Source organism: Callospermophilus lateralis, chromosome X (assembly GCF_048772815.1).
Source record: "Callospermophilus lateralis isolate mCalLat2 chromosome X, mCalLat2.hap1, whole genome shotgun sequence".
Lineage (NCBI taxonomy): Eukaryota > Metazoa > Chordata > Mammalia > Rodentia > Sciuridae > Callospermophilus > Callospermophilus lateralis.
In genome coordinates this window covers 27,900,517-27,916,838 of record NC_135325.1, presented here as the reverse complement: position 1 = coordinate 27,916,838, position 16,322 = coordinate 27,900,517, and the positions used below count along the sequence as shown (strand labels likewise).

The window sequence follows — 16,322 nt, the reverse complement described above, 5'->3', positions numbered from 1 at the left end:
CCCAGCTATGGCTAATCAGTTTTTGACAAAACTTCCCAGGCGATTCAAGGAAGAAAGAATTAGTCTTTTCAACAAATGGGGCTGGAACAATTGAATATCCACATGCAAAAAGAAACGTAATGCCACATATTAGATGATTCTGTGTATTTGAAATATCTAGAATAGGTATTTATGTTTCTAAATCCATAGAGACAGAAAGCAAATTGGTGATAGTTGTTGAAAAGTGTCTGCTTAATGGGTATCAGGGTTTGGGGGAGTTGTGAAAATTTTTTAGAACCAGACAATTGTGAGTGTACTAAATACCACTGAATTATACACTGTAAAATGGTTAATTTTATCTCATGGGAATTTCACAAAACCCACTTTTTTTTAACCTTATAACAAAATATTGGTTTTAAATACTGGTTTCTACTTTAGCACACTTGGGAGATATAACACATTTGCCATCATTAACAGTGGCTCACTGCACCATTCAACCAAGGGACCACCCCTCCCTCCCTCATTGCTAGGTGAATATGTGAAGTTGAAGGGACGTGTATTTTTAAAAAGGCTCATGGGTGATTCTGACATATCCACTTTATTGGGAGTCATTATTCTAAGATAAACTATAATGGTCCTATACCTATTCCATTATATATACAAACTGTAATATAATTAACCAGTCTGTGGTCATGGAGATTGCTTCTAGTTTTCCACTGCCGGAAATGATGTTGACTGCATTTTTGATAGTTTATTATTTGCACAGTTGAACCTTTTTCTCATGCTGAAAGTCTTGTGAGACTTTTTTCTTTTTTAATCTTTTTTTTAATTTTTATTGGTTCTTTTTCATTATACATGACAGTAGAATCTATTTTAACATATTTATACAAGCATGGAATATGTCTTATTCTTAGGATCCTAGTCTTATGGATGTAGATGATGGTGACTTTTTAATGCCAGAATATAAAATATTACTCATTTTACTTATCTGACTACCTTTGCTGAAATTTCAAGATAACTACTCATTATGGGTATAATAGTATCAATGCTCAACAATCCAGAAAATTGTTCTTTTCCATACTCTTACATTCATTTTGGCATTTAACCTCTTTAGCAGGCTATAGGAGACAACAAATTTCTAAGAAAATTATTCAGATAATTAGAAATTATTCACATAATTTTCAGACTACTTTGAAAGTGTAGGTAAACAAAGCTTTTGGAACCCTGCATATGATCACAGATGTCTTTTTATCTTCCTTTCTTTCATTATTTTACGTTATCTCCGTAAGTGATGATGGAAAGTTTCTTTTCCCCATTTTGGTTACCAGACATTTTAGATGTTGGGGCTTTTCCTCCATACTCAACTCTAGAGATATTTGTTTACTTGTTTGTTAGAAGTGATAGGAATGGAACCCAGAGCCTCATGCATGCTAGACAAGTGCTCTACCACTGAGCTACACCCCCTGCCCATAAGCTTTAGAATTTTAATACTTGGTGTTTTTTTTTTAATCCTCTAGAAACAATACTTTCTTTTATAAACTATGTAGTCCTAAGTACAGGACTAAATATAAGGAGCATATTTTGTCAAATTGAATATAAGGATACATGAGACAAACTGTGTGACCTAGGCTATGAGGAAAATCTGAGCTCTGGGGGTGTGGGTCTCTTAAGGGAGTGCACATGCACTCTGACCAGGGAAATAGTTCCTGAAGGAGTTATGAGCAAAGAGATGTTTATGGGTATCTGAGCTTGTCTATCTAGGAGGGAATCTGTTCTAGAAATAATTTTATTTGTTTCATAAAATATTTCTACACCTAGAAAGCAAATTTCCGATATAAATAGAAGCAATATTCTGTATTATCATGTCCTAAAATGATTTATTGCAATCAGTTTAGGACATGGTAAGTTGAAACCATGTAATTCAATTAAGAAGATAAAACCACTTATTCCCTGCGTATATGGAAAGCAAGGAAGATTTCTGATGACTTTCTGTGATTTTTTTCCTTTATTCATTTTGCAATTGCAATAGTATACCCTGCATGTTTCTCTGACTTACTGATATGTCTCTTGCATTCCTGAACTGTGCACAAGTAGGAAAAGTTTGTTTAGAAATTTGTTTTCTAGTACTTAAAGGAGAAAATTTCAACTTTAATATTATTTTTCTTAATAGATTATGAATAGTATTCTTAACTCAAAATTATGTTTCATCCTTGAAACATACTAAAGTATACCTACTAAATTAAAGCAGAAAATTTGAAGAACTATCTGTATAAGCTCAGATTTTATATTACTGTTGTACACAGAGGATCTCCAAAGTGATTGTATAGTACAGTGTGGTAAACTACAACCTGGGGGCCAAATTCAGTTTACTACCTCTAGATATAGATATATAGATTTAGATATAAAGTTTTATTGGAACACAGCACTGTATCTTTATTTATATTTCATCAATTGCTAATTTCATGCCACAGAGGTGGAGTTGAGTAGTTGCAAAAGACATCATATGGCTAATGAAGCCTAAAATATCTACTGTCTGTCCCTTCACACACAAAAATTTTTTGACTCCTAGTATAGTAGAAATCCTTGAATTGGGCAGAGTAGACCTCAATTCTGCCTGCTGTTGATTATGTCTCTAAGTTGACAGTAATCTTCACTTGTTGCTAAGCCTCTCTGGACCTCAGTTTTCCCATCTGCAAAACTGAATCTCCTAGAATGAGCCATTTATAAGATTGACTCTCAAACTTTAATAAAATTCTAAGAATCCATGAACTATTTTGGAACTATTTTACTGTTTTACATAATAACTCAGCATTCAACATTTGAACCATGTGTGGTCACTGAGTTTAGAGAACTAAATAAACAAAACTGCTAGCCATAAGACAAATTAGGAACTTGCTACAATGGCTTCAAAAGAATCTACTTCTCAGGGTTCTTTTAAATAGTGTTTCCCTAATAGTATAAGTATTTATAGATCTTGGACTATTTTAATAGCTAGAACAGGCCTTAAAACTAACATATCAAAAACTCAGTTGAACTTTATTTGGAAAAAAAAATAATGCATCTCTAAAAGTCTAGTTTCAGTGTGTGGGAAATATGATTTGATATATAAAAATTCCATTACCACCCAGCTTTAGGGAACATGTATAATATGTAAAGTGAAATACAATTCTTCTGTGGAAAGAAGAACTCAACATTCACTACTGTTTTTTTTTTCAACATGGTTGTTATAGTTCTGCATTAGAACCTTTCTGCACTGACCCTGAACTTTTGGAAATCGAAATTTGCCTAAAATGGTAGCATCAACATCAGGTCTCTGTTTTGTTTTCTTTTGTTGTTTTTGTTCTTCCCTTTTTATAGTCTATTTTTCAATTTATATTTGTAGGAGGAAAAGAAAAACAAAAACAAAACCTAAGACATACCCCCTCAAAAGTTATCTTTGTGGAAGTATATTTCTATTAATGTTTTCATGGATTTATTAACAAATACCTACACATTAAGAGATGTAGCTTTCTTTTCAGAAAAATTCAAGAGTTCAATATTTAAAATTCAGACAAAGACTACTATAGACTTAGACAACTTAGGTGATTTGAGCAATTTTGTGTAGACTGGCAACTGGCTGTGCTTATGTTCTGTCTCTCTATTTGTAGGGCTAGTCATGATTCCCACTTATACAATTCTTTATAGTTTGCAAAGCACATTCATGTACATTATGACTTTTGATAATCCTGTAAAGTATGTCAGTTTTAGTACACTCAGTTTACAGATAAGAAAACCTAGTGAGATTAAATGCATTACACAAGCAATATCCTATAGCTGGAAAGAGGCAGAGCTAGGGAACAAACCTGGAAGTTTTGTCAGTCTTCCTGTTCTGGAAACAATAATTGTCATCCTTTCTCCACTCAACAGCTCTAGGTCTGCCAGGCCCTCAACATGGCAATGATCCTCAACCAGAACTCAGGGGGAAGCTGCGCACATGGCTTGAAAGTCACATTCAGTTTATTCTGATGTTTGGCCTGACTGGGAATTCATATACAAGAGTAACACATGATCATTGTTAAAAACAGAAAGAAGGGAGGAAAAATTATTTTTAAAAGAAAAATGGCTCATAATCCTACTATCCAAGCATAATTAATATTATGAATATTCTGGTGTATGTTGACTACATCTATATTAACATTTTTTTCCAAAAACGAGATCATACCATACCTTGTTTTCAAGATGAAATTCATCACAGACATCTTTCCATTTCATTAAACATCCTTCTGCAGCAACATTTTAATAATGACTACCGAATATTCCATTGTGTGGTACATATTTGAGTTTAAGATGTAATTATTTCATATACTTTTTTAAAATTTTTTTATTCATTTATTTATATGTGATGCTGAGAATCAAACCCAGGGCCTCACACATGCTAGGCAAGTGCTCTACCACTGAGCCACAACCCCAGCCCCAGTTCACACACTTTTGTAATTCCCAGCAGTGTTATTTTGATGTATGCATATGTAATTTATTTAAAGGGATTCAAAATTATTTTAAAAGCTATCTCTCTTCCAGCCAACATCTCCTCTGTACTGGACTGTCTGAACAATTCTTCCGATAACTACTTAATGAACTTTTTATATTTGTGTATTTGTTTTAATCACGTTTTTCATCTCTGCTTCAGGGAGCAGTACTAGCCGCTGTGTCAAGTCACAAATTCAACTCATTCTATGGGGATCCCCCTGAAGAGTTGCCAGATTTCTCTGAAGACCCTACCTCCTCAGGTAATTGCATAATTGGTCCATTCAGCCATGTAACTCACTTAGCATCTACATCCTTTCTCTTTCATTGTAAGTAAACTTTTATATATGAATTTAAATCCTTCAAGGGATTTTAAGGCAGTTTGTCAGCAACCACATCCTACCTACATGTGTTTCATTCTTTTTCATTTTAATTCCAAAGTGTCCCTCCCCTACTGCTCCAAAACCAACATTTCATTTTTTTCTTTTTACCTCAGTAATACTTCTTTCCCTTTCTGCACTTCAGACCCAACATTACACTTCACCTAGTCCAACATTATAGTTTCAGACTTTTTGAATCTTTCCAATCACTTTCTCCCTCAACAAAAACTTCTGATGTAAGATTTCCCCCATGCCAATCATGTTTAGTCAGACTTTGAGACAGCACTGCTTTAAAAGAATCTTTCAATGTAAAGCTGTCTTGTGAGCTTCGTCTTGAAACAGTGATCAAGTTCTTCTCTCTATATAAAGTCTATAACCCTTGATACAAGTATTCAAGGAGGAAGAACATAGAAGAGTTACCTGTTTTGATGAATTGTGTACAGGTACTCCTGAAAAAATCTGATAGTGTTCATGAAATCATTTTATAAAATGCTCAGACTTCCATCTTGCCAATGAGATATTCTCAAGGAGCATTTACTAAAAATCCTCAGGCTACATGTGTACGTATATGCAGATGCATGCGTGTGTGTGTGTGTGTGTGTGTGTGTGTGTGTGCGTGCGTGTGGGTGTGTCAGAGTTTTACATTTTTATTTATGCATTTCTTTATTAACTCCTGAGTTATGTCATCTGGCCTCAGCTTTTCTTCTTTCTTTCATTAAAGACACTCAATATCTGTCATGTGTTTGACTTTGCACTGCTGATTTGATTTTTGTACTCTTGGACTGGCATTTTCAATACTCATCATCATTGGAACCATAGCCCAAAGTATGAGTTGTTTGTCCCACAGTCAACAAGATGAAAAGAAGGAGTGTACCTGTTCTCTGTTGGAACCAGAAACATTTGTTATTATTTATGCTTCTGCCCTCCTCTGCTCACACACACATATGTACACAAACACACTCACAATTTCTGGCCAATTAGTATGTGCTTTTACCTTGTGCAAGATGACAGCATCATAGTTTCCCATTCAGCAGGTATATAGTTCCTCATTTTTATTTTTACCAATTGGGATATGAATCTTCCTCTTTTGAGTGAAGGTGATTTCCAAAAATATTCAGAAATGGGAATCTTAGACTAGAAATAACTGTGAGGAGAAAGCCTTTCTGTTTTCCTCTTGTGCTGGCTTGGTAACCATCCAGAACCTTTACCACATGAAAGGCAAGGTTGTGCTTATAGGTAGAGTCTCCCATACTCCCTATCATTTTGTCTTTTTTTTCCTTTCAATACATTTTGTTCCTTCTCCCTGTGACTTTTTGTTAGCTCAAATTTTGCTCTTGTGTCTTGAGGCCAGTACTTGAACTCAGGGGCACTCTACCACTGAGTCACATCCCCAGCCCTTCTTGTTTTTTATTTTGAGACAGGGTCTTGCTTGCTAAATCACCCAGGCTAACCTTGAATTTGTGATCCTCCTGCCTCAGCCTCCCAAATTCTGGGATTACAGGTGTGCACTACCACACCCAGCTTGAATTTCAGTCTTTTCTCCTCCCACTTAGATTACATTTGACCCTCTTTAGGGCCAGCAGACCCAGAAATAGTTCTTATGTCACAATGTGACTACATTTAACAGTTGCATGCTTGGAATATATATATAGTATAAATCTCTGCGAGATTTTAGGTCAGTACTTCTACTATCATTTATTTGCATGTTTGGAATGGTCCTAGAAAACAGTATGGTCCTTGCAAATCACTTCATATACCTAATCTTTAGTGTTGGCCCTTAATTAATATTTACCTCTGTCTAGCAATAATTTAATAACTCTTACATGTTCTTTTCTGGGAAGAGGTAGATTTTTCCTTTAGGGAAAGAAATCACTTTATAAATGTGCTTATGTTCTATTAAATATATTTTTATTACTCAATTTTTTCTCATTTTTAGTATAATCTTTAGATAATTTGCTTGAAATAGTTTCTGATTTTTAATTTTTGCAGTCCTGGAGATTGAACCCAAGGGTGCTCTACCACTGAGCTACATTCACTGCCCTTTTTATTTTTTTAATTCTGAGATAGGGTCTCACTAAGTTGCAGTGGCTGGCTTCAAATTTGCCATCCTCCTGCATAAACCAGATTAGCTGGGATTACAGGCATGCTCCACTGTGCCCAACTAGTATTTGATTTTTTTAAACTGTTGATGGACCTTTATTTAATTTATTTTTTCATATGCGGTGCTGAGAATCGAACTCAGTGCCTCACACATGCTAGGTGAGCACTCTACCACTGAGCTATGACTCCAGCCCTAGTATTTGATTCTTAAACTACAAAAAGAAACTTCTTACACAATTTTGCAGGTAGCCTACAAACCCTCATATTAGTCTTCCACAGCCGTCTTGCTTTCTACTTCCTACAGTCATGCCCAGTTCCTTTTCTTTTCTTTTCTTTTAAAATTCCTGGGTCTTGATGATCTTGTAGGCAGTCTATATTTTCATTTGATATGCTAAATGTCTATCATAAGTATTTTTCAATGGCATTGTCTGGGTGCTACAAATAAAAAAATTGAATTAATATGCTCTGTACATGTCTAATGCCAATCACCTACCCTAATTGAGGAGAAAATTTTATATATTCAGAAGTAAAAAAACAAAGAAAATTTTTGAAGAAAATTTTCCTAACATTTTACATACTTATCAGGAATTATTCGTACATTCTTAAAGTCAGTTTTTAATACTAAGTCATTTAAAGGAAGGCATCCTACTATTATGGCCAGCATTATTTATCAAATCGCTAATCTGCCAGCAAAGTGTCCTTTATTTGCAACCAAGCAGTAGTGGTTATATGGTTGGTTGCAGAAAGCCAATTATATATTTTAGTTGGACTCACATAAAGCTTTGCACTTTCATAAATTAAAACGTCTATATGTTTGCTTTTCATTATTTTTCATTTCATTTTTAAAGTATATTCATTAATTTTTATACCTGAATTATTCTCTACTTCTACTAATACTTAAATTCTGCATCATTTATTTTAAGTTCCCAAAGTTATCCTTTCTGGTGTCTTTCTGTTGAAATTTGTGTGGCTTTGTTTTAGAAAACAAAACACAAAGCACTCTCCATCATCACCTGAAAATTCATTCAAGCCCATGGCAAAAAGAGAAAAGGATCACAAAACGTGTGTTTGCAGGGTGGGGCGGTGGGGGACAAGGAATGAGGGGATAGAAAGATGGAAAATGTAAGGTCAGCAACTGTCCTTTCTTGAGATGGGCTGTCTTTGTGTTCCACCTTTAGACAATGCTTTTTTATGAAGATCATAATGATAGGTCAGTTTTTTTAATGACCTTATTTGACAGAATTAATAATGGGCCATCCTAATTTGGTCCCCCCAGATTTCTTGCAGTTCTACTGTGCTATGAAATCCCAGTGTTTGAGAAGAGCCATAAAGCTGTCTACTCCCAAAAATCCAGCATATATTTTCTTAAATTGAACCTTATCATGGGAATGAAAAATACTGTATGCATTTAGGAAAATATGAATATTTTAAAATCACAATTTAAAACTAACCAGCTTTCCAGTTTATCATCTAAAGGAAAGTTGAACATCCTTTGTTATATAGTTTACAATATAAAATGATTTTTTATAAAAGATGTTTTTCTATTTTGATTATTGAAATTCATCCATTGTACATTTACTAGAATCCATGAAGTTTAATCTTCTGATAAACAATGTACTGTTGCTTTGTTGCTTAAGAAGTCAAAGCAGAAATATTCCATTCTCATATTTCAAATCAGAGAAGTCAGAATTAGAACCCAGTCTTTGATGTCTGAAATCCTAAACAGTCCTGGTGATTGTGCTCGTGAAACACAAGGACTTCCTTTGGGGTCAGCCGGGGGACTGCTGCTTCTTGTGGCTCATCTGGTGGGCCCAACTGTGGCTTGATAACCTGTTTGCTCTAAAATCATACTGTTTGTTGTTTGTCCATATGCTGCCTTCCTCCTAGGACTTCTAGCAGCAGAAAGTAGGTATCCCTTTGTTTTCCTCTAAGGTTAATCTTTTATGCAAACGTGTTTGGCTTTGCATGGTTTGTAATCAGCTTGACTTTTTCCTTGGCTGTTTGTGTTTAGATGTTTAAATCTGAATTTTAACACTGTCTGACCATGAAATGAAAACCTGGATTTATTGATTTCCTGAGGTATTGTTACACGAATCTTCCCTTGTCACTTCTTTCATAAGGAGAAAAAGAGGCAGTGTTAAAATTTCAACCACATCTTACATCATTTCACATCTGAATTTCAAACACAAATACATTAATTCTGGGGAAAGGGTAATGTTTTATTTTATAGTTGGATTTCAAGAAAACTTTCAGGGTAAGTGAATTTTCATTTGACAATGACATGACCTCTAAATGGGTTTCATTACTTTCTGTTACTGAGTCCATTTTCAGCTTATTAATAGGAACCTGTGAAATACCTGTGAAATAAACTCTGAAATCATGTCTCTTAACAACTTTGACTACCAAATACACATTTGTAAGGAATAATATGATGGCTAGAGTTTAATGACAAAGGGATATAATTTGAGTATGTGAGAAAATTAAAATGTAAGAAATATACACATCTAAATGAGTCTAAATAAAACTGAGGCAATCTGAATAAGATAGGTAGATTGTATCAGTGTCAATATTCTGCTTGTGATATACTATAACTTTGTGAAATGTTCCCAATGCAGGAACTGAGCAAGGTACAGAAGGCATCTCTCTGTATTATTTCTTATAAAAGTATGTGAATCTATAACTATCTCAATTTTAAAAATTAATTAAAAATAAAATAAACCTTTACCTCAAAGTTGTGTTTACTAAGAGGAAAGTAGATAAAGAGACAAAGATAAAATAGAAAATCTGGGTGCTTATAATTGAATTTATTGTCACATTTTCTTGCATAAGTTATTTGCAGCTCAAATTACAGCCAATATGAAACTCTCACAGTATATTAATTATCTATTGCTGTGTAATGAATTATCTCATGTCATAGTTTCTGTGGATGAGGAATGGAAGCCTGGTTTAGCTGAGTGCCTGTGGCTCAAAATCTCTCTTGAGATTATAGTTCAGAGCTCCCATCTCCCTTGAGGGCTGGACCACAAAAAGAATCTTAGTAACTCACATGGTTATTGATAGGCTTCAGTTCCTCACTGGTTGTGGGTGTCTCTATAGGACTGTTCACAACATGGCAGCTTGCTTCCCCAGTGTCTATAATCAAAGAGAGGGCAAGAGTAACAGCACCTAAGATAGAAGATGTAATCTTTATAACCTTATCTGAGAAGTGATATCATATAACTTGTGCCTTATTTTGTTCATTAAAAGTGAGTCTATAAACCCAGCCCTCACTCCAAGGGAGGAATTGATCACACGAGGGTGAGAATACCAGGGAACAAGAATCATATAGGGGTCCATTTTAGAAGCTGCTCACCACATACAACCTAATGACTATTAAAATGTAAGACTCTTTCCATATAAGATTTAGCACCCTCCCTCTGTGGCTCTCTCTGTCTCTCTCTCTGTCTTCCTACCGCCACTCTTCCTCTTTCAGTTGGCCAGACCTGTCATGTCATTTGGGAATGAGCATTATGGAGTTATCAGTAGTGCTTTTCCTTAGTTAAAAAGCTTTACACAGATGGGCACCAAAGAGCCAGCAGAATGTTATTAAAGTACTTTGAAAATATTGGGCTCAAAGATGTTGCTATTTGGAAACATAGACTACTTTAATAAGCATAATGGCACTAGAATGATAGCATCTATATTCTGACAGAATACAAATGGAGAATTTGCTTCCCTTAATTAATAAAATTTGAGATGTCTATACCATAATCTATACATAAAGAATCTAAAATATTTATCACCATGTGTAAGCTTTTATAATTTGAATTAGACATAACACAGATATGTAAGTCCAAAACACAATTTCCACTCCTGGATTTATTGTTACTTATAACTTGACTGAAAATCAGAATTTGCTTTGTGCAATGTGAATAAAAGCTGTTCCAGGGGAAGCCAGAAGAGCTTGACTATAGAGGGACAAAAGGGATAGGTTTTGGAGTAATGACAATATGCACTTAAATTGGTAAATTTTAACTTAATAAAGTATACCTTAGTAAACAATTTTTAAATGTTATTGTGCTGTCAAGGAAAGGGTCTTTGGGTTTGTTTGTTTCTTTGGTTGCTTGGTTGGTTTTAGTACTAGGGATTAAACCCAAGGGCACTTTGATCACTGAGCTACATCCCCAGCCCTTTTTATTTCTTTTTTATTTTGAGATGGGATCTCACTAAGTTGCTTAAGTCCTTGCTAAGTTGGTAAGGCCGGCTTTGAACTTGAGATCCTCCTGCCTCAGCCTCCTGAGCCGCTGAGATTACAGGCTTGCACTACCATGCTCAGCGCAAGGAAAGGTTTTGATTGGGTGATAAAAATGTGTGTGTAGTGATATAGTGTTGTGTTAATGCATCACTAATATAATAGGAAAGAGAGATTATTGAATACTCTTCAGGAGGAGAAATTAGAGCCAATTCAGATACTAGATTTCCTAGTGATTCTGGGTTTCATAGCTATACATATAATTTAAGACATATTCACAAATTTTTATTGAAATAATTGCTAGGAAACGTAGGTGCATCAAAACTAATTGCATGGCACACTTGAGATTTGTGTATTTCACTCTTTGTAAATTTAACCTGAGAGAGAGGAAAAAAGATTGAAACCTTTACCAAAGTTCAGTTTAGGAATGAAGTGGTCAGTATTAGCTACTCTCTCATTTACTTTGAAATGAAAGAAAAATAAGGTGAATTTATGGATGGATGGTTGGCTTGTGATAAAGCAAATACAGCAAGCTGTTAACAGTTGTAGGATGTAAGTGGTATGTACAGTTCTTTCCAATTTTCTGTGTTTGGAATTTTTCATAGTAAAATGTTTGGAAGACAGTTTTAAAACAGACAGCCTACTTTGACACAGAATTTTTCAGTTTTAACATTCTACTGTTTATTTTCTGTCCTCCTTTGGGGTTATTTTTACTCAGTCAACTTTTTCACTCTTGTAATGAAATTATTCTAGACCCAAAGCTCTTATTGACTTTAGAAGCATATTTCTCTTTAAAGAAGTAGGCTTAGAAAACAGCTGATATTTTTTAGTATTATTTCATAATAGTAGCAGGAAATTTTTTGAGAGACTTGTATATATCAATGAAATTCTTTGAAAAAAATAGAAGTTTTCAAAGTCAAAATGTGTGATTATCAACCTGATTGTTAAATACAAACTTGATTCCAAATGAACTAGGCGAAAGGTAAAGTAAAATCTTATTCTGAAAGCAGGGCATAATGGCTTCTAATAAATTCATCAATGTGAAAGTTTGGATCAACAGCTCAAAAAAACCCTTATATGGTAAATAAAGTTGAGATTAAAGACATAATAGAAATTGGGCATCACCTCTTTACCAAATGCAGATTATTTCAGTACATTGCTGAGAGTAAAACATGGTTTGGGGAGACCAATCTGTAGCAGAAGGAGCATTGGAGTAGGAGTCAGAGACTTGGATCCTAGGATTCACTCTTCTACCCACTGTTGTGGCTCTTGGATGGGTCACTTAACCCTACCAAGTCTCCAGTTTTTCAAATATAAAAATACTTGCCCTCAGATGGGGTTATTGTAGAATCACATAAGATAATAAGTATGACAGCTCTTAAGAAATTATAAACTATTACACAAATATTAGTATTAAAATAATTTTCATTCTGACTTTACAGAAACAGTAGTATAAAATAAATTGTTTTCTGTGGTTAAATCTTTTGTTCTAATACTTCCTTTCAATTCTTCAGAATGTGCTCAGAAAAAAAAAATCATTTCAATCAAGTATCTTTTTTTTTCTTTTTTTTTTTTTTTTTTTGAGTGTCTTTTTGTACAAAGCACAGGCCAGAATACAAAGACACGTAAGATGCCCACAGTCCTGCCATTAAGTAAAGTGTCCTCTGAGGAGAATTTGTGTGCTATTTATTGATTGATTTTCCCCCCACAGTGGTTATAAGCTTATTCAGTGATTTTATAGGGAAAACATCCTTCTCAATCTTTGAGAAAAGTGAATAGTTCTTTCTTATGTGACAGTATTGATCTAGAAATGAATACTTGTAACAGTAAATAAATACACACCTTAATAGGTATGTATTGTATTAATTATCACCATTGCCCATGTTTAAAATCTGAAACAAATAGCAAATGGCAGGCCCCAGCAATGTCGTTGTGTCCATTTATATTTTATAATGAATTGAAAAAGTATGAGGCGTGTGTGTGTGTGTGTGTGTGTGTGTGTGTGTTACTAGAGATTTAACCCTGGGGCACTTTACCACTGAGCTATATATCCTTATACCTCAGTTTTTAAAACATCCCCATTTTTTAAATTTGGAGACAGGGTCTCACTAAATTGCTGAGGCTAGCCTTAAATTTGAGGTCCTCCTACCTTAGCCCCCCCTGAGTCACTGGGACTACAGGCAGGAGCCACCATGCCCAGCATTATGGTGCTTTTAAATGGGCTTGTTTCTGTACTGCAGATATCAGTTACACACATCTGCTGGATCAAGAACGTATTCTGTGGTTTTGCTGGCCACACTCAAAGTAGAAATCACAAACTAGAATAGGTGTTAAAGGAAGGTGTTAAAATGGTCAAGGGTAAAGAAAGATTTTAAGATCAAGCCAAAAATATGTTTATTCAGTTTGAAAATATGAAGGAAATATGGAAGGAAAATTATAATGTTCCTTCCTAATTACAGAAACTTGAAATTAGGGGCAGAGTTTCAGAGTCGGGAATGGACAGCTTGAGTGCAAAATACTTTTTTTCATAATTGAAAGCCACTAAGTTCATTATAAGACTATAAATCAGGTCAGAAGAGAAAAAAGATCAAGGAAGTTTAATAGACCTGTGGAGACTGTAGATCTTGCCTCCTGGAAATGCAGGCTAACCGTTGATTTGGTTCCTTCCAGCAAAACATCCATCAGTAGGCTCATCAGCACAGATTCACCCCTTTGTGACGGTGGTAAATTCCCGCTCATCCACCTTCTCTGAGGCTGATCCAGCTCCTCCCTAGACAGCCTATACGTGTTCCATTTTGTTTTTACCTCTATTGTTTTGTTGACTCCAGTATAGTAGGCCTACTTCACACACCGCCTGAGAACCCTTTCTCAAGGATACGGCTCATATTCGTGTTTTCTCTGCAGCCCCTGCCTAGTACTTAGCAGAAAGCCAAAACATTCAGTAAAAGTTGGGGTTATGATCCAACCAGTAGGTTCAAGCTCTTCTCCAACCTCCATATCCATAAGTAAATCATAGTTCTTATTGAAATTTTCTCCATGTTTAATAACACAGCCAACTAGTGTAGTAAGTCAGGCAGAGAATAGACTTTGGAACCAGACAAACTCAGGGTTTTCTGGCTCCACCACTTCCTAGCTGTGCCCTTCCTGGGCCCCTTTCAACCTAAGTCCTCTATCTAGAAAGGTCACCCTTACTGTGTTGTCCTGGCACGTAATGGACACTCAAGAATTAGGAGCTGCTGTTATTACACTTTCTTAATGACTTGTTTAATTCAGTGCATATTTTGTGGATATTATAAAATATAGACCTGTCATATGGACCTTACAAGCAGAAATGAGAGTAAATAAGTACATACATAAGTAACCCACAGAGCATGCTGGGGAGACAGGAATGGCCCAGAGCAACGAAGGGAGTTCACAGACCAACAAATGATGCATCCCTGTTTGGGTACAACCAAAATTGCTTCCCAGTCATCAGACTGGCCATCTTAGTATTTGTTTAATACAAGGTTGTTCTTATTTAATCTTATTAGTAAACTACTGCATAGATTGTATATCAACACAAGCAATGCTGGATAGACTTGATAAAAACAGCTTTCTTTAATCCAGTTTTACTAGGATAACTGAGAGAAAATCATAGTTAGGTTTCTGTGTTACCTGTTGACTTTTGAAAAATATACCCCCCACAATAACAATTTCATGACTATTTTTATTATTGTAGTTTCATAAGTCCAGGAGTCTAGAACTGGCTTTAATAACTTGATAAACCTAATATCATTTATTTCTGCTTTGATGATGTGCTGGGATCAGAAGTTCAGAGGGACATTTGGAATGAATCTCTTCACATCATCTCTTGCTTTTCAAGGCTTTCAATAAGAGACAAACAGCAAGTTGGCTTTGAACTAATTTTCATTTTTTTCCACTTTAAACAAATTAAAAGTCCTGAGAAGAGCAGGTAGAAGGAATTGGATTATGTTAATACCTCTTCAGAAATACCAAGGGAGATGAGGACTGACTTCTGCATTGTATCTTTTTTTATTCCACTTAATATTTCTAGTGAAAGAATACCAATTCTTTCACTAGAAATATTAAGTGGAATAAAAAAGGCTTAATTATTCAAAATTAAAAATTATCCATAGCTACTTCAACAAATGAATCATCAAACTGGTACATCCATACCATGGACTACTACCCAGCAATAAAAAGGAGAAAACAACACAAGAAGCAACCTGGATAAATCTCCAGAAAATTATGTGGGCTTTAAAAAAAAAGACAATCCAAAATGGTTGCATACTGTATAATTTCATTTTCATCCTTAAAGTGAAAAAGAAAATTATAGAGTGGAGAACAGATTAGTAGTTGCCAGGAATGAGGATGGATAAGATGGGAAGGAAATGAGTATGACTATAAAAGGGCAACACGAGGGATCTTTGTGGTAATGGAACATTCCATAGCTTGATTGTATCAGTGTGAATATCCTGGTTGTGAAAATGTACTAAATTTTCACACTATGTTACTGTTGGAGGAAAGTGGGTAAAAATACATTAGATCTTTGTGGGGTTTTTTTCTTTTCTTTTCTCTCTCTCTTTTTACAAATGTGTGTATATCTACAACCATCTCAAAATAAAAAGTCAAAAAAATAGCCCTAGTAATTTCCACATAGATAGCCACATGATTTGTGGCTTAAACATCAAATCTTTAACATAATTAAATAGTGCTGCAAAAATCAGTAGCTTATATAGTAACTTTTTTGTTCTTGTAGAAGACTTTGAACATATGTACAAGAACATAATGAAGTGTAAGTAGGAAAATAAAGAAAACTACTATTACCTTTTTAGTGTATTTCATTCAGGATTTTTTCTGAGTTTGTGTTATATAATTTATTTTTAAATCATAATTGGAAATATACAGTGCATATGGTTTTGCATTCTACTCTCTTGAATTTGCTATCATGAGGATTTCTCTACATCTTCACAAATTCAAAAATAATGTCCATTTGGTTACATATTGCATCATATGTATATTCTGTAATTTATGTAATCACTGTCAGATTTATCTTTATTTTATACAACAAACATCCTTATATATAAGCAAGTCTTCTCCTATTCTTTTTCTGTAAGGTAGGTTTTTTT

General features: G+C 34.7%; 1 protein-coding gene across 5 annotated transcripts in view; it reads left to right on the top strand.

Moving 5' to 3' along the window:
- The window catches only part of Cask (calcium/calmodulin dependent serine protein kinase), a 348,936-nt gene that overhangs the window by 243,643 nt on the left and 88,971 nt on the right, over positions 1-16,322 (top strand). For all 5 annotated transcript variants that reach the window (XM_077106548.1, XM_077106546.1, XM_077106547.1 and 2 more), the window contains one exon: positions 4,646-4,745. In XM_077106548.1, coding sequence (XP_076962663.1) covers positions 4,646-4,745 — 100 coding nt within the window. The remainder of the gene's footprint in view (positions 1-4,645; positions 4,746-16,322) is intronic.